The following is a 15,077-nucleotide window of genomic DNA, read 5'->3' as shown; positions in this document are numbered from 1 at the left end:
GTTTAAGTAGTTCTAAGTTCTAGGGGACTGATGACCTAAGATGTTAAGTCCAATAATGCTCAGGGCCATTTGAACCATTTGCTTCAAAGTGAGGTTAAACTGACGAACTCTGCGAGACCTGAGTTTCTTCAGGCGTATACAACTTTCAAATAACTCCCGGGAATTCAGCCATGTAACACTTTCAGCGACGGCTGATACATGCGTAAGGCGGGTGTATATCGCATTCCTTGTAGCTACGGCATGGCATATATTGGTCAAACTATCAGGACAGTGGAGGACCGATGTACTGAGCATAAACGGCACACACGATTACAGCAGCCAAATAGATCTGCTATTGCCGAACATTTCTTGGATACTGGTCACCCCATGTTATATGATAACACCGAGATATTGGCATGTACGTCCAGCTATTGTGGCAGTGTTACTAAGGAAGCAGTTGAGATTAAATTAGCGAGGAACCTCGTTAACAGGGATGGAAGTTTTTGTTTAAACTCTGTTTGGAATCCGGGTCTCTCCCTTGTCAAAGAACAGAGCGACAGAGTCAATGCTACCTCACCCGCGAGTTCGTAGTCTCACTATCGACATCTCTGACTTTGGTCATCTTTGGTGGCACTCATAGAGTAAATATCTCTGGAGTGAGCATTCACATTGCCGGCCTGGTCACGTGATCTCGGGACGTCGTGTGTTTGTCCGTATAGCGCCCTGTATGTTTCGAATGTCACTACATCCCTACTACAGACGGATTCTTTTCGTACGTGTCGTGGATTATTTATATATGTTGCGCAGACATTTTAACAGTATCCAATTGATACCGGGAATAAACTAGCTACGTAACTTTTAAGGGCAAGTGATAGTGCATTCTGCTTCTTTGCGATAGGTGTCACAGTTCAGATGCACTCGATTTTTGGTACTTTCCGGTATGATACGGCAATTTATAGTATTACAGAGCCTGACGTACATTTTTGCAGTGATAGTCTTGCAAAACGACTTGACAATACGCTAATACTTTTGCAAGTGTCCGAAACACACCGAATTTGTCACACATTAGCGATTATATTCCTGCTAATTCGTCCTTTTTTTCTGGTATTTCTGCGTGTTTATTTTCTCGTTTTTTCGACCTAAAGCACATTTTTTCTTACTGGTGATACTTTGAAGTATTTATTTAACGCATTTTGCCGGCCGAAGTGGCCGTGCGGTTAAAGGCGCTGCAGTCTGGAACCGCAAGACCGCTACGGTCGCAGGTTCGAATCCTGCCTCGGGCATGGATGTTTGTGATGTCCTTAGGTTAGTTAGGTTTAACTAGTTCTAAGTTCTAGGGGACTAATGACCTCAGCAGTTGAGTCCCATAGTGCTCAGAGCCATTTGAACCATTTAACGCATTTTATGTACTTGCTCCCAGTTTATTAAATAAAGAGTAGACTGAGTAATCTACATACATAATCGACAAGTCACTGATAAATGCATGGAGGATAGTGTTTGCTGAAACAACTAACCATTCCCTTTCCTGTTCCACTAGCAAATTTACGAGAGGAAGCGGTTGTTTGTGAGCTTTTGTACGAGCCGTAGTATCTATTATATAGTCATAAAATCGTAGAAAAATAAGTCTACAGAATCAAGCCTTAATTATAATGCACCTCGAAATTTTTTAACATATACAGCGTCTCTTACTAATATGATAACTATAATTAGAGCTACATGGTATGTACCCATGAAAAGTTACTATCCCTCCATTCACATACTTTTCTTTGCATCCGTAGCAACAACAGTAATTCACCATCGCTATTACACTATCAACAAACGGTGAAAACACAACAAAAACTGTTGATATTATAAACTTCAAGCGCTGCAGAAAGCACACACGCACAGCGAAGTCCCGAAAACACGTGACAGTCCTGGTTTAATGTTGACAACATGCGCAGAACACAATGCTCACTCCAGAGATATTTACTCCGTGGTGGCACTAGTGTTCAGTGTGTGTGTTATCTTTCCTGCATCTGTCTGAGAACCGAGGTTTTAAATTTGCATGTACGTCGTCTGTCCGTTGCAGTTTGCCTTGAAAACGGCGGGGAGTTCTCCCGCCGAAATATTGGCGGTCGCTGAAAGTGTTACCTGGCTGAATTCCCGGAAGTTATTTGAATGACGAACTCTGTACGTGTACAGCCTTGTTTGACAAACCCGCAGCTAGACGAGGGCGCGTTTGGCAAACAAGTGCACCCGTTTACGGGAGTGTTTCGAGAGAGAAGCAGCGGCGGCTGGTGAGACTACTCACGTTGCGGGCGAGCAGGCGTCCGTAGGTGAGATGCGCGGGCACGTGGTCCGGCTTGGCTCTCAGGCTTTCCTGGAACCAGCGCTCTGCCTCGGCATGCCGCCCCAGCCTCGCCTGCGCCTCCCCCAGCAGGTTGAACAGGCTCTGCAACAACAGCAACAGTCGTGTACGCCGAGCAACCACAGACCTCGAGAAAACTCAAAACCTGAAGAGTGAAGGGAGTGGGACAACGACGAAAAGGTGTAGGACGTATGCGTTCTTCCCTCAACATCAAGGACCGGCCGGTGTGGCCGAGCGGTTTTAGGCGCTTCAGTCTGGAACCGCGCGACCGCTAAGGTCGCAGGTTCGAATCCTGCCTCGGGCATGGATGTGTGGGATGTCCTTAGGTTAGTTAGGTTTAAGTAGTTTTAAGTTCTAGGGGACTGATGACCTCAGTCCCATAGTGATCAGAGCCATTTGAACCATTTGAGCCCCCAATATCAGGGAGTCATTGAGGATGAAACATGTCAGTCTCTGTCGAGACATGATTCATTTCTCCACCTGACACGAGTTATACTCTACACATCAGGTGCATGTACAGGGTGTTTCAAAAATGACCGGTATATTTGAAACGGCAATAAAAACTAAACGAGCAGCGATAGAAATACACCGTTTGTTGCAATATGCTTGGGACAACAGTACATTTTCAGGCAGACAAACTTTCGAAATTACAGTAGTTACAATTTTCAACAACAGATGGCGCTGCAAGTGATGTGAAAGATATACACTCCTGGAAATTGAAATAAGAACACCGTGAATTCATTGTCCCAGGAAGGGGAAACTTTATTGACACATTCCTGGGGTCAGATACATCACATGATCACACTGACAGAACCACAGGCACATAGACACAGGAAACAGAGCATGCACAATGTCGGCACTAGTACAGTGTATATCCACCTTTCGCAGCAATGCAGGCTGCTATTCTCCCATGGAGACGATCGTAGAGATGCTGGATGTAGTCCTGTGGAACGGCTTGCCATGCCATTTCCACCTAGCGCCTCAGTTGGACCAGCGTTCGTGCTGGACGTGCAGACCGCGTGAGACGACGCTTCATCCAGTCCCAAACATGCTCAATGGGGGACAGATCCGGAGATCTTGCTGGCCAGGGTAGTTGACTTACACCTTCTAGAGCACGTTGGGTGGCACGGGATACATGCGGACGTGCATTGTCCTGTTGGAACAGCAAGTTCCCTTGCCGGTCTAGGAATGGTAGAACGATGGGTTCGATGACGGTTTGGATGTACCGTGCACTATTCAGTGTCCCCTCGACGATCACCAGTGGTGTACGGCCAGTGTAGGAGATCGCTCCCCACACCATGATGCCGGGTGTTGGCCCTGTGTGCCTCGGTCGTATGCAGTCCTGATTTTGGCGCTCACCTGCACGGCGCCAAACACGCATACGACCATCATTGGCACCAAGGCAGAAGCGACTCTCATCGCTGAAGACGACACGTCTCCATTCGTCCCTCCATTCACGCCTGTCGCGACACCACTGGAGGCGGGCTGCACGATGTTGGGGTGTGACCGGAAGACGGCCTAACGGTGTGCGGGACCGTAGCCCAGCTTCATGGAGACGGTTGCGAATGGTCCTCGCCGATACCCCAGGAGCAACAGTGTCCCTAATTTGCTGGGAAGTGGCGGTGCGGTCCCCTACGGCACTGCGTAGGATCCTATGGTCTTGGCGTACATCCGTGCGTCGCTGCGGTCCGGTCCCAGGTCGACGGGCACGTGCACCTTCCGCCGACCACTGGCGACAACATCGATGTACTGTGGAGACCTCACGCCCCACGTGTTAAGCAATTCGGCGGTACGTCCACCCGGCCTCCCGCATGCCCACTATACGCCCTCGCTCAAAGTCCGTCAACTGCACATACGGTTCACGTCCACGCTGTCGCGGCATGCTACCGGTGTTAAAGACTGCGATGGAGCTCCGTATGCCACGGCAAACTGGCTGACACTGACGGCGGCGGTGCACAAATGCTGCGCAGCTAGCGCCATTCGACGGCCAACACCGCGGTTCCTGGTGTGTCCGCTGTGCCGTGCGTGTGATCATTGCTTGTACAGCCCTCTCGCAGTGTCCGGAGCAAGTATGGTGGGTCTGAGACACCGGTGTCAATGTGTTCTTTAATCCATTTCCAGGAGTGTAGAAGACAACGCAGTCTGTGGGTGTGCCATTCTGTACGTCGTCTTTCTGCTGTAAGCGTGTGCTGTTCACAACGTGCAAGTGTGCTGTAGACAACATGGTTTATTCCTTAGAACAGAGGATTTTTCTGGTGTTGGAATTCCACCGCCTAGAACACAGTGTTGTTCCAACAAGACGAAGTTTTCAACGGAGGTTTAATGTAACCAAAGGACCGAAAAGCGATACAATAAAGGATCTGTTTGTAAAATTTCAACGGACTGGGAATGTGACGGATGAACGTGCTGGAAAGGTAGGGCGACCGCGTACGGCAACCACAGAGGGCAACGCGCAGCTAGTGCAGCAGGTGATCCAACAGCGGCCTCGGGTTTCCGTTCGCCGTGTTGCAGCTGCGGTCCAAATGACGCCAACGTCCACATATCGCCTCATGCGCCAGAGTTTACACCTCTATCCATACAAAATTCAAACGCGGCAACCCCTCAGCGCCGCTACCATTGCTGCACGAGAGACATTCGCTAACGATATAGTGCACAGGATTGATGACGGCGATATGCGTGTGGGCAGCATTTGGTTTACTGACGAAGCTTATTTTTACCTGGACGGCTTCGTCAATAAACAGAACTGGCGCATATGGGGAACCGAAAAGCCCCATGTTGCAGTCCCATCGTCCCTGCATCCTCAAAAAGTACTGGTCTGGGCCGCCATTTCTTCCAAAGGAATCATTGGCCCATTTTTCAGATCCGAAACGATTACTGCATCACGCTATCTGGACATTCTTCGTGAATTTGTGGCGGTACAAACTGCCTTAGACGACACTGCGAACACCTCGTGGTTTATGCAAGATGGTGCCCGGCCACATCGCACGGCCGACGTCTTTAATTTCCTGAATGAATATTTCGATGATCGTGTGATTGCTTTGGGCTATCCGAAACATACAGGAGGCGGCGTGGATTGGCCTCCCTATTCGCCAGACATGAACCCCTGTGACTTCTTTCTGTGGGGACACTTGAAAGGCCAGGTGTACCGCCAGAATCCAGAAACAATTGAACAGCTGAAGCAGTACATCTCATCTGCATGTGAAGCCATTCCGCCAGACACGTTGTCAAAGGTTTCGGGTAATTTCATTCAGAGACTACGCCATATTATTGCTACGCATGGTGGATATGTGGAAAACATCGTACTATAGAGTTTCCCAGACCGCAGCGCCATCTGTTGTTGAAAATTGTAACTACTGTAATTTCGAAAGTTTGTCTGCCTGAAAATCTACTGTTGTCCCAAGCATATTGCAACAAACGGTGTATTTCTATCGCTGCTCGTTTAGTTTTTATTGCCGTTTCAAATATACCAGTCGTTTTTGAAACACCCTGTAAATCTCGACCAACAGTATGACTGTGTCTGTGGAGAGAGTGAGAGACCCGAACGCACACTTCCGTACTGTGACCGTTGGTCGCAGGTAAGACGACTACCACACTCACACAACGATATATCGCAATTACTCAGAGACCAAACCATGTACACCGACGTCAACAGACAGAGTATCTGAAGCGCTGCATAGAGAGTAGGGGAAAGAATGGCGCTATGCGGCTTTGAATACGAGTCGCTACTTTGTAGTCTACCACCGTAGTTATTTAAACGCGACACCGAGGCTGTTCCGGACTGCTGTACGTTGCACTTGTGCGTGGACCGTTCACTGTTGTAATATTTCTGGCTTAGTCAGCCATCATATTAGGCTCCAAGAAGCTGTACCCAGAGCAGTGGACATGCAAGAAGTATATAGATGACGAAATGTGGTGTGAGGTACCTGTGACAGATGTTAGATTCGGTACCATTCCCGTGAGAAAGACCGCCTGCATAATGCCCCTGCTCTGTGATTGGCTTCTGTGTTCGGAGCAAGGGCGCCAAAACGTTAAGTATAGTTATTATTATTAGTTAAACTACTCATTGGAATGGCTTCACTTTTTAATATAAATATCTCTCAACAGCTGACTATCAATCAGTCATTTTAGAATTATTAATCCTTTCAGGTATATAAGAAAACTAAAGTGCTAGGGATTAAAACTTTTGTATCTCTGTGGTAACCGGAGGTTTTATAAACAAAATATGTTATTATTTCAAACATTTTTATTTGTACTGCTAAAAAAAAAAGCTGGGACATATTTGTCCCTGTGGTCCTTAAAGGACAGTTACAGAGCACATTATACTTATTACATCGAAAATTACAGAGGCTGTGTATATGTTGTCTATTTGATGTGAAATTCTGCAAAACAGTTTCTGCTTGAGGTAAAGCATAAATTAACACCACACTGTTCACAAATATTGTAAGTGCGATTTTCAACACACTTTGAAGCACAATGAACACATCTCTTCCTTACGTCTGATTTTATCATTCAGTGCTCTGGACTCTTTGGATTGCAACTGGTCTGCAACCTTCTTGATGTTTTCACTCTTGTTGATAAATTCCTTTGTCGACTTGAATAATTTCCAAATAGATTTCTCGCAATGCATTGTCTAAACTCTAGGGATGATAGTGTTGATTTGAATCCTGATTCTTCTGCCAATTTTGAATATATTAGATATGCATTGTTTACACTAATGTCAAGAAGATCAAAGAAATTTCTCAGGTAATACTTAATCTTTGCCTTCCTGTCGATGTCATAAGTCACTTTCTTCTGATCCATAAGGTCCACCCCTCCCATCCACTTGTTGCACTTTCTTATCATAAGAGGACACTGAACATTGATCTTTTCAGAAGAACCAGACTGACGCCTCTTCACTGTCGTACATGGTATTGGGGAAATAAAATTAGTCAGTAGAAAAAGTGGCTTGTTATCCATCCATTTGAGGATTGTCAGAACATTGCTACTGAGACTGTATGAATCACCTCTTTTCATTTCCTTGTCTGGAGGGAATGTCTTTGGGATGTTTTTACGATTGGTGCACACTGTTCCACATGATCTGATATTTTGTAAACCAAGGTAATACTGCAAAGCTGGAGAGTTAAAAAAGTTATCTATGTAAATTTCATATCCCAGTCCGGATAGTGATTTGTCAGTTGCAGAACTACTGACTCACCGAGCCCTACTTCAGGACCCGCGTTTTTTTGCCGCTGTATAAATCACACTCAAATAGGTAGCCACTTTCCGAATCACATCTGCACCACATTTTGAAACCCCATTTGAATGGCTTATTTTTGACATACTGTCGCTCAATATTACGTCCTTTGAATCTGATCATATGCTCATCTACAGATTAAGCCCTAGTTGCACTAAGAGATTCCTGGAGGGTTTCTTCAAATGGGTAATTACAGGTCTCACTTTGTATGTGCGGTGTTTCTTTATTGACTGATCTGCATTGTTGGAAAAATGTAAGTACTTTCGAATCTCTTCAAACCGATGTAGTGGCATAATCTGAGCTATATAAGGAATACCTAAATCGGGTTCGGTGGCCCAGTAGCTTCTAAATGTAGGCAAAATATGGTACCCCATTACTAGCTTCATGCCAAGAAATGCCTTGATTTCATCTTAATTTGTGCTGAATGCGTTGCCTGATTGTTCTACATACCGAATACTTTCAGGAATTAATATAACGTGCACCAAATCTTTTACGCCAATAGTGGAAGAAAAAATTTCAAATGGCTGTGGCATTTCACAATTTTCACTGACACTAAACAAAAGCACTTTCCCAAATTCATGATTCATGTTGTCACTGAACTGTCTTGGTTGGTAAGTTCTGGACCATTTAAATTCTGGTAAATCTGGAAGGGAATCAGGTACCTCAGCATTTGGTTCTGATATTTCGTCTGTATGCCTTCTTTTACTAGGTGGGCTACGTATTTCTTTTTCAGGATCTTCTATAATAACATGTTCTCTTTCATCTTCCATATCTCCTTCAAGAAAAATTTTATCTTCTTCATCCAGTAACAGATTATCTTCGTCATCACTACTGCAATCCTCCTAAATGTGCATAACACTTTCACCAGTGATGAAAAATTCTCTTTTTCTGGAGCACATGACCTAAAAGCAGATTTGAAATTGTAACAGTACAAATTTTTCCGCTTATTTAATAAAATGAAAGATAATATATTTTCAACCGAATTTTAAATACCATTCTGCTCCTTTTTTTGACGTAATAGTAACGATTTCATGACATTCAAAACAAGTACACAAATTACCATTGTGGTACATTGGGACAACTATGTCCCAAAGAATGAAAATAAAGTTTTCCACTAATGAAACACAGTTATTTTCTAAATGAATGGTCTAAACTAAAAGAGAAACTTACTTGCATATACTCTCAAGCTTTGACAGTAAGGCAGAGAACTCAATACGCACACAATAAATGAATAAATTTGTGTGTCCGCTAAAAGTGAGAACCACCAACAATAACTGACGACTAATGGTAGTTACAGTAATTGTTGACACCAAAGATGTACGATATTAAAGAAAACAAGTATCTCTGCTTCAAGTAGAGCATCTGCAGCACATCAACTGTGATTACAGTCCAATTAGTAAGGTGATTTATATGTGGGACAAATGTGTCCCATGTACGTGAAAGGGTTAAAAAACAATTTAAATCAAAAACAAAAGACTGACGAAATTGCAGACGAAGCACTTCGGAAGCGTTAGGGTCACGCCTTCTCTGGTATGGCGCGCGAAGTGTTTCGGGCTGTTCGTCACTCTGGATTAGGCAGTCGAGAAGAACAGACATGATGTTTTCAATTTTTATTTAGGTTCCTATTCGTCACTCTGGATTAGGCAGTCGAGATGTATAGTCATGTTGTCTGTGGCAGGATGTGTTTGCCAGTATTCAGTATGAAAAGATACACTCCGGTAGTCATGAGACACAGACATGTGCCACAAATAGTGTAAAGTTACATTTTCGTAAACATTGTGTTTGATCATGTACTTTGCTGTATCAGAAGGTGTTGCATTAAGATCATGTAGTCTTCTCGTGTGGCTATATTAAAATACGCGAGTGGCATCCCAAAGAAGTGATACATTATTTCAGAACAGAACCTCGCTAAAAGTCAGTTTCAGCCTCAAGATACAAAACCTACGACCTGCGTGCTGTTTTCCGCGCTGGGGACATCAACTTGAAGACAGCAGGTTAGTGAACTATAACAGAACCTTCGTATTCCACACAGTGCAGTGGAAACAACTAGGCGCCTCACGTGTACTGCATGCACAGAACAAATGTGCTCAGTGACACGTCATCCGCAGTAATGCAGAGGAGGTAAAGGAGGATGATCGTTATTAACACCAACAATCAATTCATTCTCCCTTTCTTGCCGTACTGTTACTATTTTAATTTTTGTTTTACAGTTCAGTACACTGCTTGACCTGTGTTCAGTTGCCGGCCGCGGTGGTCCCGCAGTTAAGGCACTCAGTCCGGAAACGCGCGACTGCTACGGTCGCAGGTTCGAATCCTGCCTCGGGCATGGATGTTTGTGATGTCCTTAGGTTAGTTAGGTTTAAGTAGTTCTAAGTTCTAGGGGAATGATGACCACAGAAGTTAAGTCCCATAGTGCTCAGAGCGATTTGAACTTTTTTTGTGTTCAATTTTTGACGGGCTGTCCACTGGGCGCTCTTACCATAGAATCTGGGGGGGGGGGGGGGGGGGAATATTCTCTTGTAAGAAAGCCAATAAGCTTCATATTATGTATACGTACTATGTAATATTCTGAAAAGAAAACCTGTCTTCGTCACTAGGTGGCAGGTCATTTGTATGTGGCAGCAAATAAAAATAATAAAATGCATCGACTACGATCTGTGTATTAATCATCAGTTACTGGTATCAGAAGTTTAATTTGTTTATTCTGCTTTACATAATTATTTTGTGTAACTGAAAAGCACATAATTAAGCATCCTGATATTACACTTTGCTTTCATATTCAGATGGACTTGTAAATCTGTAGGACGAGTCTGCTAAGAAGACCACATAAAACACATCCAGACTGCCCCCCTGCGGGTCCGGGGATTAGAATAGGCCCGAGGTATTCCTGCCTGTCGTAAGAGGCGACTAAAAGGAGTCCATCCCCCTCACGGGGGTAGTTAGCGCCTGCGTCCGGAGACGGACGGTTTCACGACCTATAATCGTGGTCTTTTTGGTTTTTCACTTCTCGTTTCTTCCTTCCTTTTGTTGGTTCCTTTCTTTGCTCTTCTCCACTTCACTGTCTTCCTTACTCTTTCCCTTGACTTCTCCTTGCCTTCTCATTGCCTTTTTCTCCTTGCCTTCTCATTGCCTTCTTCTCCTTGCCTTTTCATTGCCTCCTTCTCCTTGCCTTTTCATTGCCTCCTTCTCCTTGCTTTCTCATTGCCTTCTTCTCCTTGCCTTCTCTGGTCTCCGCCTCGGCGTTTGAGACAGTCTGTCCTCTTTCTCCCTCTCTCTTCTTTTTCCTCTACTTCCTTCCTCCCTGTGCGTGTCTGAAGGCCGACCCACGCGTTCGCACGCGTAGCCGGTGACGGGGTAACGCGTAAGTCCCCGCCCTGGGTAGACATGTAAGGCACGCGCGTACCCCCTGGTAAAGGCCAGGCCCGGGGAGGGGTGATTGCCTGAGCTGATACCTTCTGACCATGCCGATTGGTCCCTCCGTCTGTTTCTCGGGAGGTGTGACCTGAGGTGTAAACATTCACCTAAGGCGGGAGTGCCCTCTGAGAGGGTCCCCACAAGGAAGGAGCGCGCCATCGGAGACGCTGGCAATCATGGGGGATTCCTCCGCAATGGATTCTACTCCATCTCTTTCGACTTCGACCCAAAAACGGAAACGTGACCAGCCTACAGTGACAAAAGTACTACCGCCTGCCCCACAGTTCCTCGTAGTTTCTCGATCTGAGGACGGAAAGGATTTTTCCTCTGTCAACCCTTTCGTTATTCAGAAGAGCGTAGATGCCATAGCCGGATCTGTCAAATCTTGTACCAGGTTGCGTAACGGCACCTTATTACTAGAAACTGAGAGTGCCTTTCAGGCACAAAAACTGCTTCGGGCCACCCTCCTGTACACGTTCCCTGTCCGGGTGGAGGCCCACCGAACTTTGAATTCGTCTCGAGGTGTAGTCTATAGTAGCTCTCTCGACGGATTGACTGACGAGGAGCTTCAATCTTTCCTCGCTGAGCAGGGCGTGACGGCTGTCCATCGGGTCATGAAAAAGGTCAACAATGACCTTATACCGACCCGGACACTTTTCTTAACCTTCGATAGTGTTAAGCTGCCATCGCGCATCAAGGCGGGCTACGAGGTTATTTCTGTTCGCCCCTATGTCCCGACACCTACGCGCTGCTACCAGTGTCAGCGTTTCAATCACACTCGACAGTCTTGCTCCAATGCGGCTAAATGTGTCACTTGTGGCAGGGATGCCCATGAGGGTGACTGTCCACCTCCGTCTCCTCGTTGTGTGAACTGTCAGGGTGACCATGCCGCATCCTCCCGCGACTGTCCTGTCTATAAGGAAGAACGCTGTATTCAGGAAATTCGAGTCAAAGAGAAAGTGTCCACCTCGGCTGCTCGCAAGCTATTGGCTAGTAGGAAGCCCACGCTGCTCCCAGCGGGGAAATACAGCACTGTCCTCGCCTCTCCTCGGACTACCCGGGAGGTAGCAACCCAGACATGCGATCTGACCTTCAGCACCACGGTCGTCCGTTCGGCCAGTGCTAAGATCGCGCGGTCGACGTCTCCTCTTCCTCCCATCACCCCACAGACACCAGCCACTTCCTCAGCTTCTGCTCAGTCGAAGACCCCGAAGTCAGATGCACGGGCCTTCAAGAAGGAACCATCCCGTGCAGACTTCCTCCGTCCCTCGACCTCCCAGCCTTCGACCGGTACTTCCACCAAACGTCCTTCTAAAAAGGCGCATAGGAAGCACAGTTCTCCTTCTCCGCCGCGGCGCCTTTCTTCTCCTGCGCCACCCAGCGGTTGCCGCCCCAGGCCGTCATCCGTTTCGCCTGGCCGCACCGCTGGTAGCCGAACATCTGGCCGTTCACCGGCGGAGGAAGCTCCCCCTCCCGGCCATCCTCCCGAGATGGCCGATGACCCTATAGACCCCATGGACGATGACTGTCCGCCTCCTGCTAGCGGCGGCAGTGCTCGCTCGAAGCCAGGCCCTAAGCGGCCTTCGAGGTGACCCCTTCTCTCATCTTCCTTTTCTTACGATGGCACTTATTAACTGGAATATTCGCAGCATTCGCTCCAACCGAGAGGACTTGAAGTTGCTGCTCCGCTTGCATCGTCCGCTCGTCGTAGCCCTCCAGGAAACGAAGCTACGCCCATGCGATCAAATTGCCTTGGCACACTACACCTCTGTGCGTTTTGACCTACCCCCTGTGGTAGGTATCCCAGCTCATGGAGGGGTTATGTTGCTGGTCCGGGATGATATTTACTACGATCCCATCACGTTGCACACCGGCCTGCAGGCAGTTGCCATCCGCATTACTCTCCCCACTTTTACGTTTTCCTTTTGTACCGTTTACGCTCCATCGTCATCTGCCATTACCAGGGCAGACATGACGCAACTTATTGCTCAGCTACCTGCACCATTTTTGTTAACAGGAGACTTCAATGCCCACCATCCTCTTTGGGGCTCTCCCGCATCCTGCCCGAGGGGCTCCTTGTTAGCAGACCTTTTCAACCAGCTCAATCTTGTCTGCCTCAATACTGGCGCCCCTACTTTTCTTTCGGACACATCTCATACCTATTCCCATTTAGACCTCTCTATATGTACTCCCCAACTTGCACGCCGGTTTGAGTGGTATGCACTTGCTGATACATATTCGAGCGACCACTTCCCATGTGTTATCCATCTCCTGCAGCATACTCCCTCTCCGTGCTCCTCTCGTTGGACCATCTCCAAGGCAGACTGGGGGCTCTTCTCTTCCAGGGCGACCTTTCTGGATCAAACCTTCACAAGCTGCGATCGTCAGGTCGCACACCTCACGGAAGTCATTCTCGCTGCTGCTGAATATTCCATCCCTCACCCTACTTCTTCTCCTCGTCGCGTACCGGTCCCCTGGTGGACCGCAGCATGTAGAGACGCTTTACGTGCTCGTCGACGTGCTTTACGCACCTTTAAACGCCACCCTACAGTGGCGAATTGTATAAATTATAAACGATTACGTGCTCAGTGTCGTCGTATTATTAAAGAAAGCAAGAAAGCCAGCTGGGCTGCTTTCACAAGCACCTTCAACAGTTCTACTCCTTCTTCTGTTGTCTGGGGTAGCCTGCGCCGGCTATCTGGCACTAAGGTCCACTCCCCAGTTTCTGGCTTGAAGGTCGCGAATGAAGTCCTTGTGGCCCCTGAGGCTGTCTCCAATGCCTTCGGCCGCTTTTTCGCCGAGGTTTCGAGCTCCGCTCATTACCACCCTGCCTTCCTCCCCCGCAAACAGGCAGAGGAGGCTAGGCCACCTGACTTCCGCTCCTCGAATCGTGAAAGTTATAATGCCCCATTCACCATGCGGGAACTCGAAACCGCACTTGGCCGATCACGGTCCTCCGCTCCAGGGCCTGATTCTATTCATATTCAGATGCTGAAGAACCTTTCTCCTGCGGGTAAAGGTTTTCTTCTTCGTACATACAATCGCATCTGGATTGAGGGACATGTTCCCGCATGCTGGCGCGAGTCTATTGTTGTCCCGATTCCTAAGCCGGGGAAGGACAAGCACTTGCCTTCCAGTTATCGACCTATCTCGCTTACCAGCTGTGTCTGTAAAGTGATGGAGCGAATGGTTAACTCTCGATTGGTTTGGCTGCTCGAGTCTCGACGCCTACTTACCAATGTACAATGTGGATTTCGCAGGCGCCGCTCTGCTGTTGACCATCTGGTTACCTTGTCGACCTTCATTATGAATAACTTCTTGCGGAAGCGCCCGACCGCGGCTGTGTTCTTTGATTTGGAGAAAGCTTACGACACCTGTTGGAGGGCGGGCATTCTCCGCACCATGCATACATGGGGCTTTCGCGGTCGCCTCCCTCTTTTTATTCGTTCCTTTTTAATGGATCGACAGTTTCGGGTACGTGTGGGTTCTGTCCTGTCCGACACCTTTCGCCAGGAGAATGGGGTGCCACAGGGCTCAGTTTTGAGCGTCGCTCTCTTCGCCATCGCGATCAATCCAATAATGGATTGCCTCCCAGCTGATGTATCAGGCTCCCTTTTCGTGGACGATTTTACCATCTATTGCAGCGCGCAGTGTACACGTGTCCTGGAGCGCTGTCTTCAGCGTTCTCTTGACCGTCTTTACTCCTGGAGTGTCGCCAATGGCTTCCGTTTTTCTGCCGAGAAGACGGTCTGTATTAACTTCTGGTGCTACAAAGAGTTTCTCCCACCGTCCTTACGACACGGTCCCGTTGCTCTCCCACTCGTGGAGACAATCAAATTTTTAGGCCTTACCTTTGACAGGAAACTTAGCTGGTCTCCACATGTGTCATATTTGGCCGCCCGTTGTACCCGTTCTTTAAATGTCCTCCGTGTTCTCAGTGGTATGTCGTGGGGAGCGGATCGAACCGTCCTACTTCGTCTATATCGGTCGATCGTCCGCTCCAAGCTGGATTATGGGAGCTTCGTATACTCCTCTGCACGGCCATCCATCTTACGCCGCCTCAACTCCATACAACATCGGAGTTTACGACTTGCGATCGGAGCA

At 47.4% G+C, this 15,077-nt stretch overlaps 1 protein-coding gene across 1 annotated transcript in view; it reads right to left on the bottom strand.

Annotated features, from left to right (window-relative positions):
* The window catches only part of LOC124805498 (protein O-mannosyl-transferase TMTC2-like), a 941,575-nt gene that overhangs the window by 344,296 nt on the left and 582,202 nt on the right, over window positions 1–15,077 (bottom strand). The window contains exon 12 of the mRNA XM_047266062.1: window positions 2,270–2,410. Within this exon, the coding sequence (XP_047122018.1) occupies window positions 2,270–2,410 (141 nt within the window). The remainder of the gene's footprint in view (window positions 1–2,269; window positions 2,411–15,077) is intronic.

This window comes from Schistocerca piceifrons, chromosome 7 (assembly GCF_021461385.2).
Source record: "Schistocerca piceifrons isolate TAMUIC-IGC-003096 chromosome 7, iqSchPice1.1, whole genome shotgun sequence".
In the NCBI taxonomy this organism is placed as follows: domain Eukaryota; kingdom Metazoa; phylum Arthropoda; class Insecta; order Orthoptera; family Acrididae; genus Schistocerca; species Schistocerca piceifrons.
The sequence above is the reverse complement of the archived record's forward strand: the minus strand, read 5'-3'. Positions and strand labels throughout refer to the sequence as shown.